Source organism: Microcaecilia unicolor, chromosome 3 (genome assembly GCF_901765095.1).
Source record: "Microcaecilia unicolor chromosome 3, aMicUni1.1, whole genome shotgun sequence".
In the NCBI taxonomy this organism is placed as follows: Eukaryota; Metazoa; Chordata; class Amphibia; order Gymnophiona; family Siphonopidae; genus Microcaecilia; species Microcaecilia unicolor.
In genome coordinates, this window is record NC_044033.1 from 146,741,795 (window position 1) to 146,759,215 (window position 17,421).

Consider the following 17,421-nt stretch of genomic DNA (forward strand, 5'->3'; position numbering starts at 1 on the left):
TTTCAGGAATGCCATTGTCTTGCTATTTTTCCCCTAAGGCTCAAGATAGCCTCGTAACATCTGCAAGCTTCACCATTACACAAAAATACAAGACCCTGGAGAATAATTATGCTTATATAACGCCACAAAGCAGGAACAAAATTCACCTTCAACAAAGTTATTCCCCTTCTCTTTCCCCGACAATCACATTACCAGGAAGAGTATTCTGCTTCAGGGAATCCTGAGGGCTGTGTGAATGGTGCGACCGTACAGGGGGCAAGGGAGATAGGGGCGGAAAAATTCATGGGCGTAGTTTGGGGGAGGGGCAAGGGGGCACTGCCCCCCCAAACGGAGGGTCGGCGCAAGGCAGCTCCCCGATGGACAACCATCCTCTCCGTTCCTCCCCCCTCCCGCACGCGCATTTAACCCTTTTACTTTCAGGCATAGTGACAGCAGTGAAGACAGCACAACGGGCTCGCCTCCAACTTCTCCCTTCGCTCACAGTGTCCCACCCTCGCGGAAACAAGAAATACATCATCGCAGAAGGCAGGACACTGTGTGAGCGCAGGGAGAAGCTGGAGGCGAGCCTGCTGTGTTGTCTTCTTCACTGCCGTTGCTGCGCCTGAAAGTAAAACGGTTAAATGCGTGCCGGGGGGGGAGGAAGGAATGGAGAGGAGGGCTGTCGGGGAGCTGAGGGAGAGCAGGGAGAATCGCTGGACATGGATGGGAGGGGAGGGCAGGGGAGTGAAGAGATCGCTGGATCAGGAGGGGAGGGCAGGGGGAGTGAAGAGATCGCTGGACATGGAGAGGCGGGGAGGGCAGGGGGAGAGAAGAGATCGCTGGACAGGAGAGGAGGCGAGGGCAGGGGAGAGAGAATTGCTGGACATGGATGGATGAATGGGGGCAGGGGAGAGGAAATTTGCTGGTTATTGGTGGATGAAGGACAGGGCAGGGGAGAATGGAGAGTTGCTGGAGATGGATGGAGGGGAGGGCAGGGGAGAAAAGAGATCACTGGACATGGAGAGGAGGGGAGGGCAGGGGGAGAGAAAAGATGGCTGAACATGGAGCGGAGGGGGGAACAGGGGGAGAGATCGCTGGACATGGATGGGAGGGCAGGGGGAGAGAAGAGATCGATGGACATGGAGAAGAGGGGGCAGGGGAGAGATCGATGGACATGGAGAAGAGGGGGGCAGGGGGAGAGAAGAGATCGCTGGACAGGAGAGGAGGGGAGAGGAGGGAGAATTGCTAGACATGGATGGATGGAGGTGAGGGCAGGGGAGAGAGAATTGTTGGACATGGATGGATGGAGGAGAGGGCAGGGGAGAATGGAGAGTTGCTGGACATGGATGGAGGGGAGGGCAGGGGAGAGAGAATTGCGGAATATGGATGGATGAATGGAGGGGGCAGGGAAGAGGGGACATGGATGGAGGGGAGGGCAGGGGAGAGAGAATTGCGGAATATGGATGGATGAATGGAGGGGGCAGGGAAGAGAGGAAATTTGCTGGACATGGATGGATGGAGGGGAGGGAAGTCAGGAAGGAGATGCACATGGATGGAGGGGAGGGAAGAGAGGAGAAATGCTGGACATGGATGGAGTGGAGGGCAGGGAAGAGAGGAGAAATGTTGGACAAGGATGAAGGGAAGGAAAGACAAAGGAAGGAGATTCACATGGATGGAAGGGAAGGGAAAGAGGAGAAATGCTGGACATGGATGGAGGGGAGGGAAGACAGAGGAAGTACATGCACATGGATGGAGGGGAGGGAAGACAGAGGAAGTACATGCACATGGATGGAGGGGAGAGGAGTGAGGAGAAATGCTGGATATGGATGGAGGGAAAATTGCTGAATTTAAGGGCTGGATCGGAACACTTTGAGGGCAAATGCTGAAACTGGAGGAAGGATAGGGACAGGGCTACAGATGGTAGACAGGCCGCATATGGACACAGGAGGATGGTGGACATGGTGAGAGAAATAAATATCAAATGGAAAGAAGACACTGCATAAAACAGAAGACACTGGGACCAAAGCGAATAGAAAAACTAAATGATCAGACAACAAAGGTAGAAAAAAGTATTTTATTCAGAATTTATTAATTGGAATATGTCAGCTTTTGGAACTGTGCATCTGTGATATTTTGCATGTAAGTTTCAATTTTTCTAGTATTGCTGCATGCTGACTCTGACTTCTTGAGGTAACTTTCCAGTTCAGTATTTTGCCTTCATATTTGTTTTTGCAGCCCTTTTTTTTTTTGGTCACTAGGTAGTATACTGGTGTTTTAGAGCCCGGTGTAATTACAGTGCTGCCTTTCCACACAGAAAGTGTAGCTTGTCCTGACCCTGGAATTAGTGCTGTTATGGTTTGGTAAGGTTATGAGTGTGTTTTTGCACAAGTTTGTGTATAGTGTTTTGCAGTGGAGAGATTGTGTGTTGGCCTTAATGAGGTGGCACCAAAACACCAGAAAGGGTGTAGAGCCTAAATCATGACACACTACCTCTTGAAGGATCTACATATAGAGCTTATGCATTTCTAAGGTCTACACTGGCATGGTATGGGAAAGGGGGTGGGGAAGAGGGAGTTCTGGATAAGGAGGAAAGAAGGAAGGAAGGAAGGGAGAAAGAGCTGGCTTTTTTGGAAATGACTCTGGGCAAGTCACTTAACCCTCCATTGCCCCATGTAAGCCGCATTGAGTCTGCCATGAGTGGGAAAGCGCGGGGTACAAAAGTAACAAAAAAAACAACCATAATGAATATGTATTCGCAAAAAGGCTAGTTCTTTCTTCCTTCCTTCATATTAGCATATTCATTTGCATATATATACATATATATGTAAATGAATATGCTAATATGCTCCGCCCCATCCTTTGCCCCCCCCCCCCCCCCCCCCAATGAAACAGTCAAACTACGCCCATGGAAAAATTGCTCCATGTTCATCGTCTCCCCTGCAGCGGCTGCAGTGCTGTGGGGCACTAGGGGACTTGTCACACAGGGTGTGATTCCAGCTCAGACATTCCCATCCTGCCTGGATAACCAGCACCAGAAACTGAACCAGTATGTTTTTAGGCTACTAAAAATACAACAAATAATGAAAGTCACTATAAAAGACACCATCACAACTATCTTGGTGTTACAGGAAAATTAAACTTGGAGCTCTGGAACAGGTGAAGCTGTCTCCTCCAATGCAGCCAATGTGCTCTTAATTGCTTGAGTGTCTTCATCTCATTGTGACCTCTGGTATCATGCGCTCAATCTTCCATGCCATCATTTTTTCCATCTTTGTCATGGCTGCAGCAAAGGGACCCTTCTTACTCAACATACATCTTTCATCAGTAGCAATGGGCAGGCCACTCCTGGAACACATTATGCACCAAACACAGTGCTGCAAATCATCCCAACAGCAAATGTTTCATAAGATGCTCTCTAAAAGGCTGTTCCAGAACTACGGTACGTTATACTGAGGTGTGGTTACATATTTGTGAATAGTCTAATAGAAATGGCAAAGAAAGACACGGGGCTAAGCAGCCCTGTTTAGAGAACTCTACGTTATAAATTCATACAATTAAACATTTGTATCTCTGCTGTAATCTAACTACCTGATTTTATAATGAAAATATTTCAGGTTAATACTCACACTGGTTTCTTCAAAAAATGAGAAAAAACAGCACTTTTGTTAAATACATATAACTGACCTTAAACTAAACATTAAAAAAAAAAAATCTACATTAAACTTGTACATCACTGTGTTATACAAAATAAAGTGTCTGCTCTTGAAGAAAAAAAAATAACAACAACATATGAGAAAGGCAGGAATAAATGGGTTTGTCAATTAGATTAATGAAATAAGTAAACACAAGTTTTAACTTGAACAAATGATGAAAGTGGGCCTTTTCCAGAACAGCTTCAAGTTGTACAGGAACTCTACCAGTTGTCCAAAAAATCAAATCCTGTCTTCAAAACAACACTGCTGGTATTGACCTGTTAAAAAAAAAGGAAGAAAAACATTATTAATACATGCACGTCTCTATCTCTCTGGAACTGTATTGTCTTACCGTTTCTTTAGCCCTCAAGCTAATCCAGTGGTTCCCAAACCTGGTCTTTGGAGGCACCCCAGCCAATCAGGTTTTCAAGATATCCACAATGAATAGTCATGAAAGAGATTTGCATGCACTGCCTCCTCTGCATCAATCTCGCTCATGAATATTCATTGTGGATATCCTGAAAACCTGACTGGCTGGGGTGCCTCCAGGACCAGGTTTGGGGACCACTGAGTGAATCTGAATTTTTATGAATTTTATAATGTAAGGCTATGTTGTTACAGGAGACTACAGAAAAGGAGATATCCAGTTCAATAAATAAAGGCTCCCCAACCTGATATTAGAGAAACATACAAAATTTTAGGGAAAAGGCCCAGGGTGTCTTCCATTTCTATTGTTATGGTGTTGGAGGGAGTGAACCTCATTTGATGCATCAGGCTCCTGTTAGTTTCAAGACAATTCAAAAATGCCAACAACTGAAATAAAGAAGAGACTATTTAAACATATCAGTTTTTACAGTGCTTTTCTGCCTGCACATACCACTGTACACTGCTGATAAATATTAGGGTACAATATGTCCCGCCCCACAGAGATTACAGCCTAAGTGGGGATCTGAGGCAGTGGGAGAGTGACTTGCCCAAGGTCACAAGGTTCTCAGGTGCTTTTAAAGATCTATCAGCAGAAAGCACTGGAGCGCATCCCACCCAGCTGGCTCCAATATTGTTACATCTGCTGCATTAACTATTTAAAAAACTAGAAATAATCCCCTACCTCTAGGATTTTTCAGTTCATTCATATTGTCAAAAGGAGGTTTTCTAGCATTACCACACACATATACACATATTTCCTCAAGCTAGGATTATCTTGTGGCACTAGGGCCATTATGGACATGTGTGGATCTATTCCACCACACAGAAACTGGCCAAACAAATCTGAGTTCTTTGACTATGTGACAAAAAACCTGGATTGAGAACTGTGATGGAGTATATAGGAAGTTGCCAGTTCCCCTTAATAACACTCCCTCACACAACCAAGTCTGGCAGTACAGAGTGGGAAGGGTGTGGTAGTCAGGGCAGAGCAGGGAGGGTGTGGTTCAGGCAGCCAGATAAAACCCCTGAGCACAGTCAAGCCAGGGAGGCCCAGGGAAGACAGAACCCATCCTACAGTGTATGCCTTTATTACAGATGTGTAGGTGATCAGAAACTTGGCTAAGATAAACCAAGCTTTTATCTTGAATCTTGTGAGAATCCTATTTCTTTAGGACTGGCTAATGTTAGACCAGGATTTGTGGAACACTACAGCTACAGCGTGCACAATTTTGTGGAAACCAGAATGTGCAGGGCAGGGGCGTATCTGGACTCTGGCGGTAGGGGGGGCCAGAGCCAGAGGGAGGGGGCACATTTTAGCCCCCCCCCCCCGGCGCCACCGATCCCCCCCCGCCATTTCCGGACCCCCCCCCCCGCCACCAATGACACTCTCCACCCCCTCCCGCCGCCGCCAACCCTCCCCCGCTGCTGTCACTTACCTTTGCTGGCGGGGGACCCCAACCCCCCGCCAGCCGAGGTCCTCTCTTCCATGCAGGCTGCGCCGCTGCAAGTTGCAATGCTTCCTGTTCTTCTGAGTCTGACGTCCTGCACGTACAACGCGCAGGACGTCAGACTGAATTCCAAATTCTGAGTCTGACGTTCTGCACGTTGTACGTGCAGGACGTCAGACTCAGAAGAACAGGAAGCGTTGCAACTTGCATCCTGCATGGAAGAGAGGACTTCGGATGGCGGGGGCTTGGGGTCCCCCGCCAGCAAAGATTGGCGACGGGTTGGTGGCGGGCGGGCGGGAGGGAGGGGGAGGTGGAGAGGGTCTGTGGTAGGGGTGTCCGGGGCGAAATCTGCGGGGGCCCAGGCCCCTGTGGCCCCACACAGATACGCCCCTGGTGCAGGGGGATGGGCCTCTCTCATGCATATTCAGTTTTGCAGAATCTAAGCATGTGTTGGGGGGAGGCCTGGCATGGCACAGCTGTCCAGGGAACATGCAGGCTGTGGGTGAAGGAGCACTTCTACTGGCGGGGTTGGGGACCCCTGCCAGCTTAGCTATGTGAGGGTCGTGGAGGAGCGAAGCAGGGCAGGGCAAAATATTGTCCCCTTTTGTGCTCAGGCCTCTCCCCAAGACCCAAGATCTGGCTATGTGCTTGATTTGTGAGCGATATTGCCAAAGGGTTAGGAGAAAAACTATGCATTTTTGTAACTGACACACAGATTGGCAACAGAGTGGAATGTATGAGAAGTGATCTATAAAAATTACAAGCTGGGACCACTGCTCAACACTTGAGCTTTAAAGTGAAGAAATGCAGAGAGATGTATTTGTGGTGCAAAAACCCAAAGGAACTGTTTAAGAGAGGAGGTCAGAGACTGATTTATTTATTTATTTTATAAATTTCTAGTCCGCACCATCCAAAGTTCTAGGCGGATTATGTGCATGCACCAGGAAAGAGACTTCAAGGTGATAGTGTCCGAGGATCTCAAGGCAGTGAAACAATCTGACAAGGCAGTGGCCAAGGCTAGAGGGATGCTAGGCTGCATAGAGAGGGGCGTAACCTATAACAAGGAAGAGGTGATAATGCTCCTGTACAAGTCACTAGTGAAACCTCACTTGGAGGACTGTGTTCAGGTTTGGAGGTCATATCTTGTCAAGAATGTAAAAAGACTCAAAGTCGTTAAGCAACACCAGGAAATATTTTTCATAGATATGGTGGTGGATGCCTGGAATGCTCTTCTGCAGTACACAGTGAGGATAGGCAGCTTATAAAAAAAAACAGAGCACCCTCAGTATTCCTGAAGGCCCTAAAGTGACTGACTGAGTTAGAAACTCGCTGAGTGGGAGGTGGACTAAGGGCAGTGGTAAATAGAGTTCACTCTGAGAACAGGGGCATCACCAGTGGTTTGCAGCAGGGATCAGTTATTGTTCCAGTTCTCTAACATTTATGTAGGCAAGACTGTGGAAGGGTTGTGGGAAAGGTTTCCCTCTTTGCGAATGATACCAAAATCTGCAATAGGATAGACACTCTGGCAAGTATGGATTATACGAGAAGAAATCTAGTGAAATGTGGGGAATAATCTAGAATTTTTGAGCTAAGGTTCCATGCTTAAAAAAAAAAAAAAAAAAGAAGGGTCCTGAATTGGAGCTACAAAAACCAAAAGGAAAGGTAAAGCATAGGGGTTGAAGTACTTATGTGCACAAAAGAAGAGACAGATCTGGAGGATGGTCATATCTTCTGATCTTAATGGGGTCAAACAGGTAAAAAATAAAAGTGACAGAATGGGGTCAACACAGAGGGCAGCAAAAAAAAAAAAAAGCAGTAGACTTTATCAAGTATATAGGGCCACACTGAGAAATATATACCAGAAGAAAGGTGGGAGAAGACATTTAAATACCTCCAAGGTATCTCTCAGAAGCTCTGAAATGAGGTGTCATGGGATGAAGGTGAAAGTGGATGAATTTAGGAATAACCTAAGGAAATAAGTTTTGTTTTGGTTTTTTTTACAAAAAAGAGAAGGTGATGTGTGGAACAGCCTCTCAGTGAAGGTGGTGGAAACCAGTGGCGTAGCTACGTGGGGCCTGAGGGGGCCTGGGCCCCCGGTAGATTCCAGCCTGGACCCCCCCCTCCCGGCGAACCCACCCCCGCCGCCGCCTACCTTCACTTTTGCTGGCGGGGGACCCCACTCCCCGCCAGCCGACGTCCTCTCCATCCTGCTCCTGCTGTTGCATGCATTGCTGACGTCCTGCACGTTGTACGTGCGACGTCAGACTCAGAGAACAGAACTCTGTTCTCTGAGTCTGACATCCTGCACGTACAACAAGAGCAGGAGCAGGACGGAGAGGACGTCGGCTGGCGGGGAATGGGGTCCCCCGCCAGCAAAAGTAGGCGGCGGCGGGGGAGGGTTTGCGGCGGGAGGGGGGTCGGAAAAGACATGGGGGGTGGCAATGGCGGTGGGGAGGGGGGACGGTGCCGGGGGGAGGACTAAAATGTGCCCCCTCCCATCGGGCTTTGGACCCCCCTCCCACGGAAGTCTGGCTACGCCCCTGGTGGAAACAAGGACCACAACTCAATTTAAAAAAAAAAAAAAAGACGAGTGTAGAGGATCTCTGAGGGAGAGGAAAAGAATGTGAAGTTTAGTAGTTGAAGTGGATGGGCAGAGTTTTATGGTCTTTATCTGCCATCAAGTTTAAAGAAGGGCATGCCCTGTCAGGAGGAGCCAACATACATCAACGATCTATATCAACAGTCTTCCCCAAATTAATTTATTTTCTACTTTTTTTATGTACTTGATGTGGCCCTTTTCCTGATATTGAAGACAATTAGAGACAATTTTGGACACATTCCCCTTCCCTCCTCTCTCCTGGTTTCCCTACACCTTCTGTCCCCTTCCTCCCCATTATCTCTTGTGTAGGTTTTTCTCCTGTATTAGCTTCATTTTACTACATTGGCGTCTGCCTCTGTGGTGCGCTGTAAGCCACATTGAGCCTGACTCTGTTGGGAAACTGTGGGGTACAAATGAGATAATAAATAAATAAATAAATAAATATTGCCCATCAGCAGGTTAATAGATTTTTCCAGTAGGTAATAGCCAAACGTTACCTGTGTAAATGTCTTTTGATCTGAAAGGAAATCATCCTCCTTCAGCTTCAGCACAGTGTTATCATCATTGAGCATCTTAGCCGATGCCAATTTCTGCGGCCCAGCTTCAGCACGAAACACCTCATTCTGTGTGCGGATGGAAGAGTGACTTGGCTGAGGTTTCTCCCACTCTGCAGCCTCCGAGGCTGTGCTCAGACTACTGGGTTTTTCCTGCTTATACGTGCTGGATTTCTCAGCCTTTGGGGTCTCTCTCTCTTTCGGGACGGACTCTTGCCTGCAATAAGACAAAAGTGCTTTCTCTCCTTTCTCCAGGGATTTGATCTGACTAGGTGTCAGAGACTGGAATTCGGCCTGCTCGCCTTCAACCCTGGAACGTTCTGCGCTGATTTTCCAGAAAGGTGATTCCTCTTCCTTCCTGGTTGGTCCTGGTCCATCTGTGCTGGGTGTCTTGTTGACCTGAGTGGGTTTGGAGGGCTGGGCACCATGTGATCCTTTGGGTGCTTGAGTACTTGCTATGTTTTTCACTGGCTGCTTCTGTTCAACCTGCCATGGGACACCACTTGGCTCTTGTGCAGGTACTGATGCGACGCTAAACTCCATCTGACTCTAACAGAGATTTAAAAATTATATATGTATAAATACATAGAATTTATATATGCACACACACATACACAAATTTTGAAACTGTCCTCTTTCCAGGTCATAAATTTATATAGATTTTCTCATTACTGTAGACACAAATCGGTATAATTTGTGCATTATATTATAAATAGATTTAGGACGGAATTATCAAAGGTTAGCGTGATATAGAGTCACTCTGAAAAGGATGAACTCCCCAAATGAACTGTTCTGCCAGCACTGAATTTTTAGGAGGGCCCAGGGGTGGACTGGGGGCGGGGAGGAAGGCAATGCATTTCCTCTTCTCTCCCTCCCCACTATTGCATTCCTTATCTTTGCTGGCAGGGATGCTCATATACGAGGAATGCCAATGTCAGCCGACTTCTTCCCTGAGGAAGTTCCAGCAGTGGATCTTATCTACTGGCAGTGACTGGGCATCCCCACCAGCCAGCCAATGGGTACTCCAGTTGTGGAAGGAGCTTGAACCAAAAGTGGGTGTGGTTGGGCCAAGGCCCCCAAAGTGGCTACACCGCTGCCTGCCCCAACCTTAAGCACAGGTGGAAACTCCTCTCTCACTTTGTAAGCCCTGAATAGCCTGAACCAGTGCTGAAGGGAGTGAAAACAGCAACACCCAACCATCTTAGGGCACAAATGTAATCTCTGGGAGTGCCCGTGTTTCCTTGCGCCAGAGCTGAATGCAATATATATATTGTATAAATATAAATGCACAAGAAAGAATAACCGGTTGTCCTGGTGAGCTCCTTTCATGTCACTGCCCACTCAGCAACTGATTAAAGGTTCCTCTGGCTGCTGAATCACAACTCAAATGACAATGTCTCATCCTGCTGTGCTTCTCAGCCTCCAAGCTGGGACTCAGACTTGGTTTCAGGATGAATCCCAGTTAGGCAAAACATGAAAAACCACTTGTACTGCTTCTAGTGCATTTCAGCTTGATGCTAATTGTAAGCTTGGGTTGGGCTACTGCCAGAAGATCTGTTATTTTCAGTGCAAAATCTGAGCATTATAATTTGGCAGTGCTCCTCTACTCTTAAAGAAGACTCTTGCAAATGAATACAAATTTAACTGGCCTCAGCTGGGCAACAGTGCCACGAGCCTTCATTTGTCACCAATCAGGGGTTTTCTTCCTATTGTATAACCGCTACACCAACTCACTCACTCAATCACTGTTGCACCAAATCTCACTCAGGTGCCACACACCAGGGCTCCCTCTGTAACCACAGCAGAAATACTGAATATTTATCACTCTTATTTATAGCTCTATTGGATGTATGTAGTGCTGTACAGTGGTGGCAAGTATTCATATACAGGATGTCCTTGGCCAGAAGAGCTTACAACATATGTAAGTACCTGAGACAACAGGAGACCAAGTGAGTTGGCCAAGATAATAAGGAGAACCAGTGGCAGAAGTGAGGATTCAACCTGGCTTCACTGGTTCTCAGTCCATATCTCTAACCACCAGACCACTTCCTCACACTGATTTTAAAAAATACACATATACTTAAAGTAAAAAATGTGTTGTTTAAATAAAAATCTGCCTTTGCTGTGTGTTAAAAAAAACACTTTTAAAACTAATAAAGACAGAGGAAATACAAAATATGTGTAACATTTGCTAACATGTAGCAGACATAGTTTAATAGGAGAGCTGGAGGAATAGCCTAATGGTTAGTGCAGCGGGCTTTGATCCTGGCAATTCCCACTGCAGCTCCTTGTGACCTTATGACTGTAGGCAAGTCACTTGACCCTCCATTGCCCCAGGTACAAAAATTTAGATTGTGAGCCCTCTAGGGACAGAAAAAGTACCTGCATATAATGTGTACAGCGCTGCCTACATCTAGTAACATTATAGAAATGATTAGTAGTAGTAGTAGTAGAGAGCTTATAAGGAACTGGAAACTATACTGAACAGTCATAGGAAATACCCCAAAGACAGTGACAATGTGCCTTTGACAGACATTTGTGACAAATGGATCATTCTGATCTGTCAGAGTACACATCAATATTTGTTTACACATGAGATACCTGACATGAAATGGCAATCGCTATGAAACCAGGTTTCAAAGTATCTGATACCAACAACATGCTCTAGTCCTCCTTAGGATTTCAAATGAGGTGGATGAACTGCTGCAAAGACCAACTTTATTATTTTTGTTTTAATTAAAACTATACCTGGAACCAGGGGCCATTCAGACAAACAGGCAGTGCCGAGGTCCCAGAGGCTCTAGGGGGCACAGAGACTGTGCCTGGATGCCAGCCGAACACTACAGGCCTCCATCTTTAAAGACGCGCCGCTGGTGATCAAGTGGCCTCTGCCGGGGGGGGGGGGGGGGGGAGGGGAGGGGGGGGGGGGGACACATGTTCTTTCCTGCCTGTTGTGCTGCTGCTATTTCCCCTGCCCGGCACCGTCATGCTTTAAAAATGGCGTCCGAGACTCCCTGCAGAAGTCTCGCCCGCTATTTTGAAAACAAGGCACGCTGGAAGACGGGGGAATAGTGGCAGCGCAGCGGGCAGGAAAGAACATGCCCCCCCTGTAGAGACCACTAGACCACCAGGGCCCTTCAGGTAGGCCCGGGGCAACGGGGGTGTCGGCTACGGCAGTAGAATGGGCAGCAGCCAGGCAGTAGGGGGTTTGTTGGGCAGCAGCCGGGCGGGGGGCCCAGACTAACCTCAGTGCCCGGGGGCCAGACCACTCTCAGTCTGCCCCTGCCTGGAACTAAAGGAGATTACTTTCTATGATGAATATGTGCATGGATCCCAAAACAAACAACAAAAAAACAAAACAAAAACCTACATATATCCTCCTATCCCTCAATATGTCCTAAAGACTTGGTATGGATAAGACGATACCTGGTCAAAATAGCCCCAACAAAATGGCAGTGACAAAAAAGCTTCAAGCAAAAAAAGTTCCCGACATAATAGTCCCTGACGTAACAGCCACTGTCAAAACAGCCTGCCCACAATATAACCCTTGACAAGTTAGCCACATGACGAAAGGGCCCGATCAGGCTGCCCAGAATAAGGCACGGCATTTTTTCCCCCTAATAATCTTACCTTGTCAAACAGGATAAGGTTGGCAAGACTATGAAAATGATGACAATATTGGGTTTTTTTTTTGTTTAATTAGCATGTTGATAGAAGAATAGTTTCTTTAAACAGCAGAACAGATCATGAATACCAGTTTGTAGCTATAGAATTTTATTTATATATGCTTTATGCAATTGAATGCTGGTAGGAGTCTTTATCAGTGAAGATTTCAGTTGTCGTTTATTATGTTTTTTGTGATGTGTTATTTTTTCTTAGGGGGCTATTTTGTCAAGGGTTGTTTTGTAGGAGGGGCCATTTTGTCAAGGGCTATTTTGTTAGGGTGTGAAATGTCAAGGGTTATTTTGTTACAAGGCTGTTTTGTCAGGGCTTTTGTGTCGGGGCTATTATGACTGGGTGCCAGATAAGACACCTAGAGCCCTGTTTACTAAGGTGCGCCAGCGTTTTTAGCGTGCACTAAAAATTAGTGCAAGCTAACGCTAGACACACCCATGTATTGCTATGGGTGTCTTTAGAATGCTAAAAAAGGCTAGCGCGCCTATAGCACAGATTAGTAAACATGGCCCCTAGTACAAAAGCTATTAGGGACACACAAATATTAACCCCTTCATTCTACAGCTAAATGCCCAAACATATGCGCCAACCGTATGCACAGCATTTATAGACTATTAGCAGTTACATGGGTAAGTGAATGCTTATAAGCATAAGTACTAGTGGAGTGCTAAGTTCGAGAATATTTTCTGGATGCTTTATCTGTATATCACTCCCGGCAGGTGTACGCTCAGACACCACCAAGCAACCGTGTGTTCCTTTTAGCCTCTTGGCCGAGACACACAACCAGGCCTTTTCTATCGAAGGGCGAGTTTATGGAATCACTTATCTGGTTATTTGAGATTGTGTTCTAAACAATTTAAGAAACACTTCAAAACATTTTTTTTTGTAAAATTTTTTGGTGATGACTGATCTTAGATTTGTAATGGACTGTTCCCCTAGGATTGCAGTATTATGTTGGATATTTTATGAAATATATGGTTTTATGTTGTATCTTGTTTGTTTTATTGATTTTATGTATGTCTTTATTGTAACCTGCTTTGGATTAAAAGCAGCATATAATTTTGAAAATAAATAAACAAATACATTTCTATTTTGTATATACAACTTGGTTAGCGTGTCAATGGAAGGGGGCATTCAAAGGGAGAGGAATGAGCAGGTCAAACATTTACATGCATAACTTATAGACTACTGTAAGGTACCCATTTAAGTGCTGCATTTAAGCACAGTATGGTGTCGATGGGCTTAAATGGAGAAACAGAAAACAGGGATCAATCTCCATGAAACAAGGAGTAGCAGCCAAACAGTGGAGATAACCAGGGACCAGGATGTAACCAAAATGTTTACTTAAAGGTCTTTAACAATCAAATTTAAATAAGAGGACTCAACAGGGGCTGTGTTTCAGTGATAGTGCCTGCTTCAGGAGTCCATACTACATAAATCTTAAGGGAAACTAAAATAGTTTTCTCCCTTGGTAGAACTGAACTAAAAATCGATTGGAACTTACATCAAAAAATGCAGTGCTTCCTCTCCATAAAGAGGTCAAAAGAATCTATTTTAGTTTCCCTTGAGATTTATGTATTACGAACTCCTGAAGAAGGCACTATCGCTGAAACATGGCCCGTGTTGACCAGGGGGCGTGTAAATGTAAGGTTTGCTGACACTGGATTCTATACTGAAATCTGATGTCATAGAATAGGATCTCATTGCTTGGCTTCAGGGCACCTAAACGGAGGAACCTCCTTATACAATTGCCCCCATAGTGACTTCATAAGCAGTGGCGTATTTATACAAGGTGCATGTGTTATGTACGCCCCCCCCCCCCCCCCGTACCTTAAAATCATCTCTGTTGCAGTCTTCACCCAGGCAGCAGCACTCATAGGCTGCCTGAGGCCTGCACTAGGACTTCTTCTCTGAACCGTCCCACCCCTTCTGATGCAACTTCCTGTTTTGTGAAAGGTGATACGGTTCAGAGAGGAAGTCCTGGAGCAGGCGGCAGGCAGCCTATGAGTGCCACTGCTCAGATGAAGACTGCAGCAGAGATGATTTTAAGGTTCTTGGGGGGGGGGGGGGGGGGGAAAGACACATCCCTTGTGAAAAAATTCCTGCCTATGCCACTGCCCATAAGCCTTTTCTTCGCCTTTTGGTGAGGAAAAGGGGACTTTCAGCCCAAATAATGCGTATGGTGGTGTACAGCATTATCAGAATTTGTGTAGAATACATGCCTACCCCAAAGAACTCAGAATCTAAGTGGGTACCTGAGGCAACTGGAGAGAAAATGACTTGTCCATGATCACATAGACTATCAGAGAGGGTTGTCAGATTTCATCCCTGGTTTCCTTAGTTCCTAGCCCATCGTCTAATCATAAAGATCAAACACTGATCTATCATGTAAACATATATCAATAACCTTTCAAGCACGTACAAGCTGGTGGTTGTTTGAGTTGTTTAACTCAGGACCTATTGTTTTGTCTTGACTGTAGTTCCTCTTTGTCACCCCCTCCATAGAGGTAGCTATCCTACATGATCACAGAAAACAGAAGAACTACCATCCATGGGTATCACACAGGCCAAGCACAACAGTAGAAGTGATCAAACGAAGTCTCACACCAAATGGTTCCAACAAATCCTTTATTGAATCTTCAATAGACTCAACATGATGGCAAGATGGTGGAGGCTATTATTAAGAATAAAATTGCAGAGCATATACAAAAACATGGACTGATGAGACAAAGTCAGCACGGATTTAGTGAAGGGAAGTCTTGCCTCACCAATCTAATGCATTTTTTTGAGGGGGTAAGCAAACATGTGGACAATGGGGAGCCGGTTGATATTGTATATCTGGATTTTCAGAAGGCGTTTGACAAAGTGCCGCACGAAAGACTCCTGAAGAAATTGCAGAGTCATGGAATCGGAGGTAGGGTATTATTATGGATTAAGAACTGGTTGAAAGATAGGAAGCAGAGAGTAGGATTGCGTGGCCAGTATTCTCAGTGGAGGAGGGTAGTTAGTGGGGTCCCGCAGGGGTCTGTGCTGGGTCCGTTGCTTTTTAATGTATTTATAAATGACCTAGAGATGGGAATAACTAGTGAGGTAATTAAATTCGCCGATGACACAAAATTATTCAGGGTCGTCAAGTCGCAGGAGGAATATGAACGATTACAGGAGGACCTTGCGAGACTGGGAGAATGGGCGTGCAAGTGGCAGATGAAGTTCAATGTTGACAAGTGCAAAGTGATGCATGTGGGTAAGAGGAACCCGAATTATAGCTACGTCTTGCAAGGTTCCGCGTTAGGAGTTACGGATCAAGAAAGGGATCTGGGTGTCGTCGTCGATGATACGCTGAAACCTTCTGCTCAGTGTGCTGCTGCGGCTAGGAAAGCGAATAGAATGTTGGGTGTTATTAGGAAGGGTATGGAGTCCAGGTGTGCGGATGTTATAATGCCGTTGTATCGCTCCATGGTGCGACCGCACCTGGAGTATTGTGTTCAGTACTGGTCTCCGTATCTCAAAAAAGATATAGTAGAATTGGAAAAGGTACAGCGAAGGGCGACGAAAATGATAGTGGGGATGGGACGACTTTCCTATGAAGAGAGGCTGAGAAGGCTAGGGCTTTTCAGCTTGGAGAAGAGACGGCTGAGGGGAGATATGATAGAAGTGTATAAAATAATGAGTGGAATGGATCGGGTGGATGTGAAGCGACTGTTCACGCTATCCAAAAATACTAGGACTAGAGGGCATGAGTTGAAGCTACAGTGTGGTAAATTTAAAACGAATCGGAGAAAATTTTTCTTCACCCAACGTGTAATTAGACTCTGGAATTCGTTGCCGGAGAACGTGGTACGGGCGGTTAGCTTGACGGAGTTTAAAAAGGGGTTAGATAGATTCCTAAAGGACAAGTCCATAGACCGCTATTAAATGGACTTGGAAAAATTCCGCATTTTTAGGTATAACTTGTCTGGAATGTTTTTACGTTTGGGGAGCGTGCCAGGTGCCCTTGACCTGGATTGGCCACTGTCGGTGACAGGATGCTGGGCTAGATGGACCTTTGGTCTTTCCCAGTATGGCACTACTTATGTACTTATGTACTGAATCTTCATTCGTGTCGAGTCTATTAAAGATTCACTAAAGGTTGCGTTAGCACCATTTGATGTGAGACTGTTTGCTATCCTAGATGGCCATCTGGTCTGCCAAATCATTAAGCCAGCCTTGAACCAAAATGATAAAGGGAAGAACTCCTCTCATATAAGAAAAGGCTAAAGAGGTTAGGGCTCTTCAGTTTGGAAAAGAGATGGCTGAGGTGGGATATGGTTGAAGTCTTCAAAACCCTGAGTGGTGTAGATTGGGTAAAAGTGAATCAATTTTTCACTCTTTCAAAAAGTACAAAGACTAGGGGACACTCCACGAAATTACATGGAAATACTTTAAAAAAGGTTTGGACATGCTCCTGGAGGAAAAGTCTATAGTCTGCTATTGAGGTAGTCATGGGGGGGGGGGGGGGGGGGGACCACTGCTTGTCCTGGAACTGCTGGAATGGAATGTTGCTAACATTTGGGTTTCTGCCAGGTACTTGTGACCTGGATTGGCCACTGTTGGATACTGGGCTAGATGGACTTTTGGTCTGACCCTGTATGGATATTCTTACATTCTTATGTAATCCCTGCATAGATTTGTACCTGTTATTTCTATAGGCTGCTTGTCAGGGGCAAAATACCACATGTTCCATAGAAAATCAAATGTATGCTTGTTTTTTTTTTAACGTCCCTGACCTCCAGGTGCCGTCACAATGCTTCTTTTTCCTGTATCTAAAAGTGGGCATAATGTGATAACAGCAGCTACTTTCACCCACCATTAGGGGCCAGTCTGTCAGATAAGACCATGTTTCCCAATAAGGGGAAACAATGTCTTATTTAGAAGGCTAAGCCCTGGTACTGCCATTTTGTAAGATGGCAGTGGTTAGGAGAGGGATGCCATTGGACGCTTCCCCAGACCAGGTAATTGTTATTGGTCTGGAAGATCCAGAAGCATGGAGGCTCTCTGGTCAACGGCCT

General features: G+C 45.9%; 1 protein-coding gene across 1 annotated transcript in view; it reads right to left on the minus strand.

Moving 5' to 3' along the window:
- Nucleotides 1-2,892: 2,892 nt before the first annotated feature.
- The window catches only part of C3H1orf198 (chromosome 3 C1orf198 homolog), a 64,436-nt gene continuing 49,907 nt past the window's right edge, over nucleotides 2,893-17,421 (minus strand). The window contains exons 3-4 of the mRNA XM_030196439.1: nucleotides 8,642-9,247; nucleotides 2,893-3,949 (exon numbers count right to left, since the gene is read on the minus strand). Of these exons, the coding sequence (XP_030052299.1) occupies nucleotides 3,893-3,949; nucleotides 8,642-9,247 (663 nt within the window). The 3' untranslated portion in view covers nucleotides 2,893-3,892. The remainder of the gene's footprint in view (nucleotides 3,950-8,641; nucleotides 9,248-17,421) is intronic.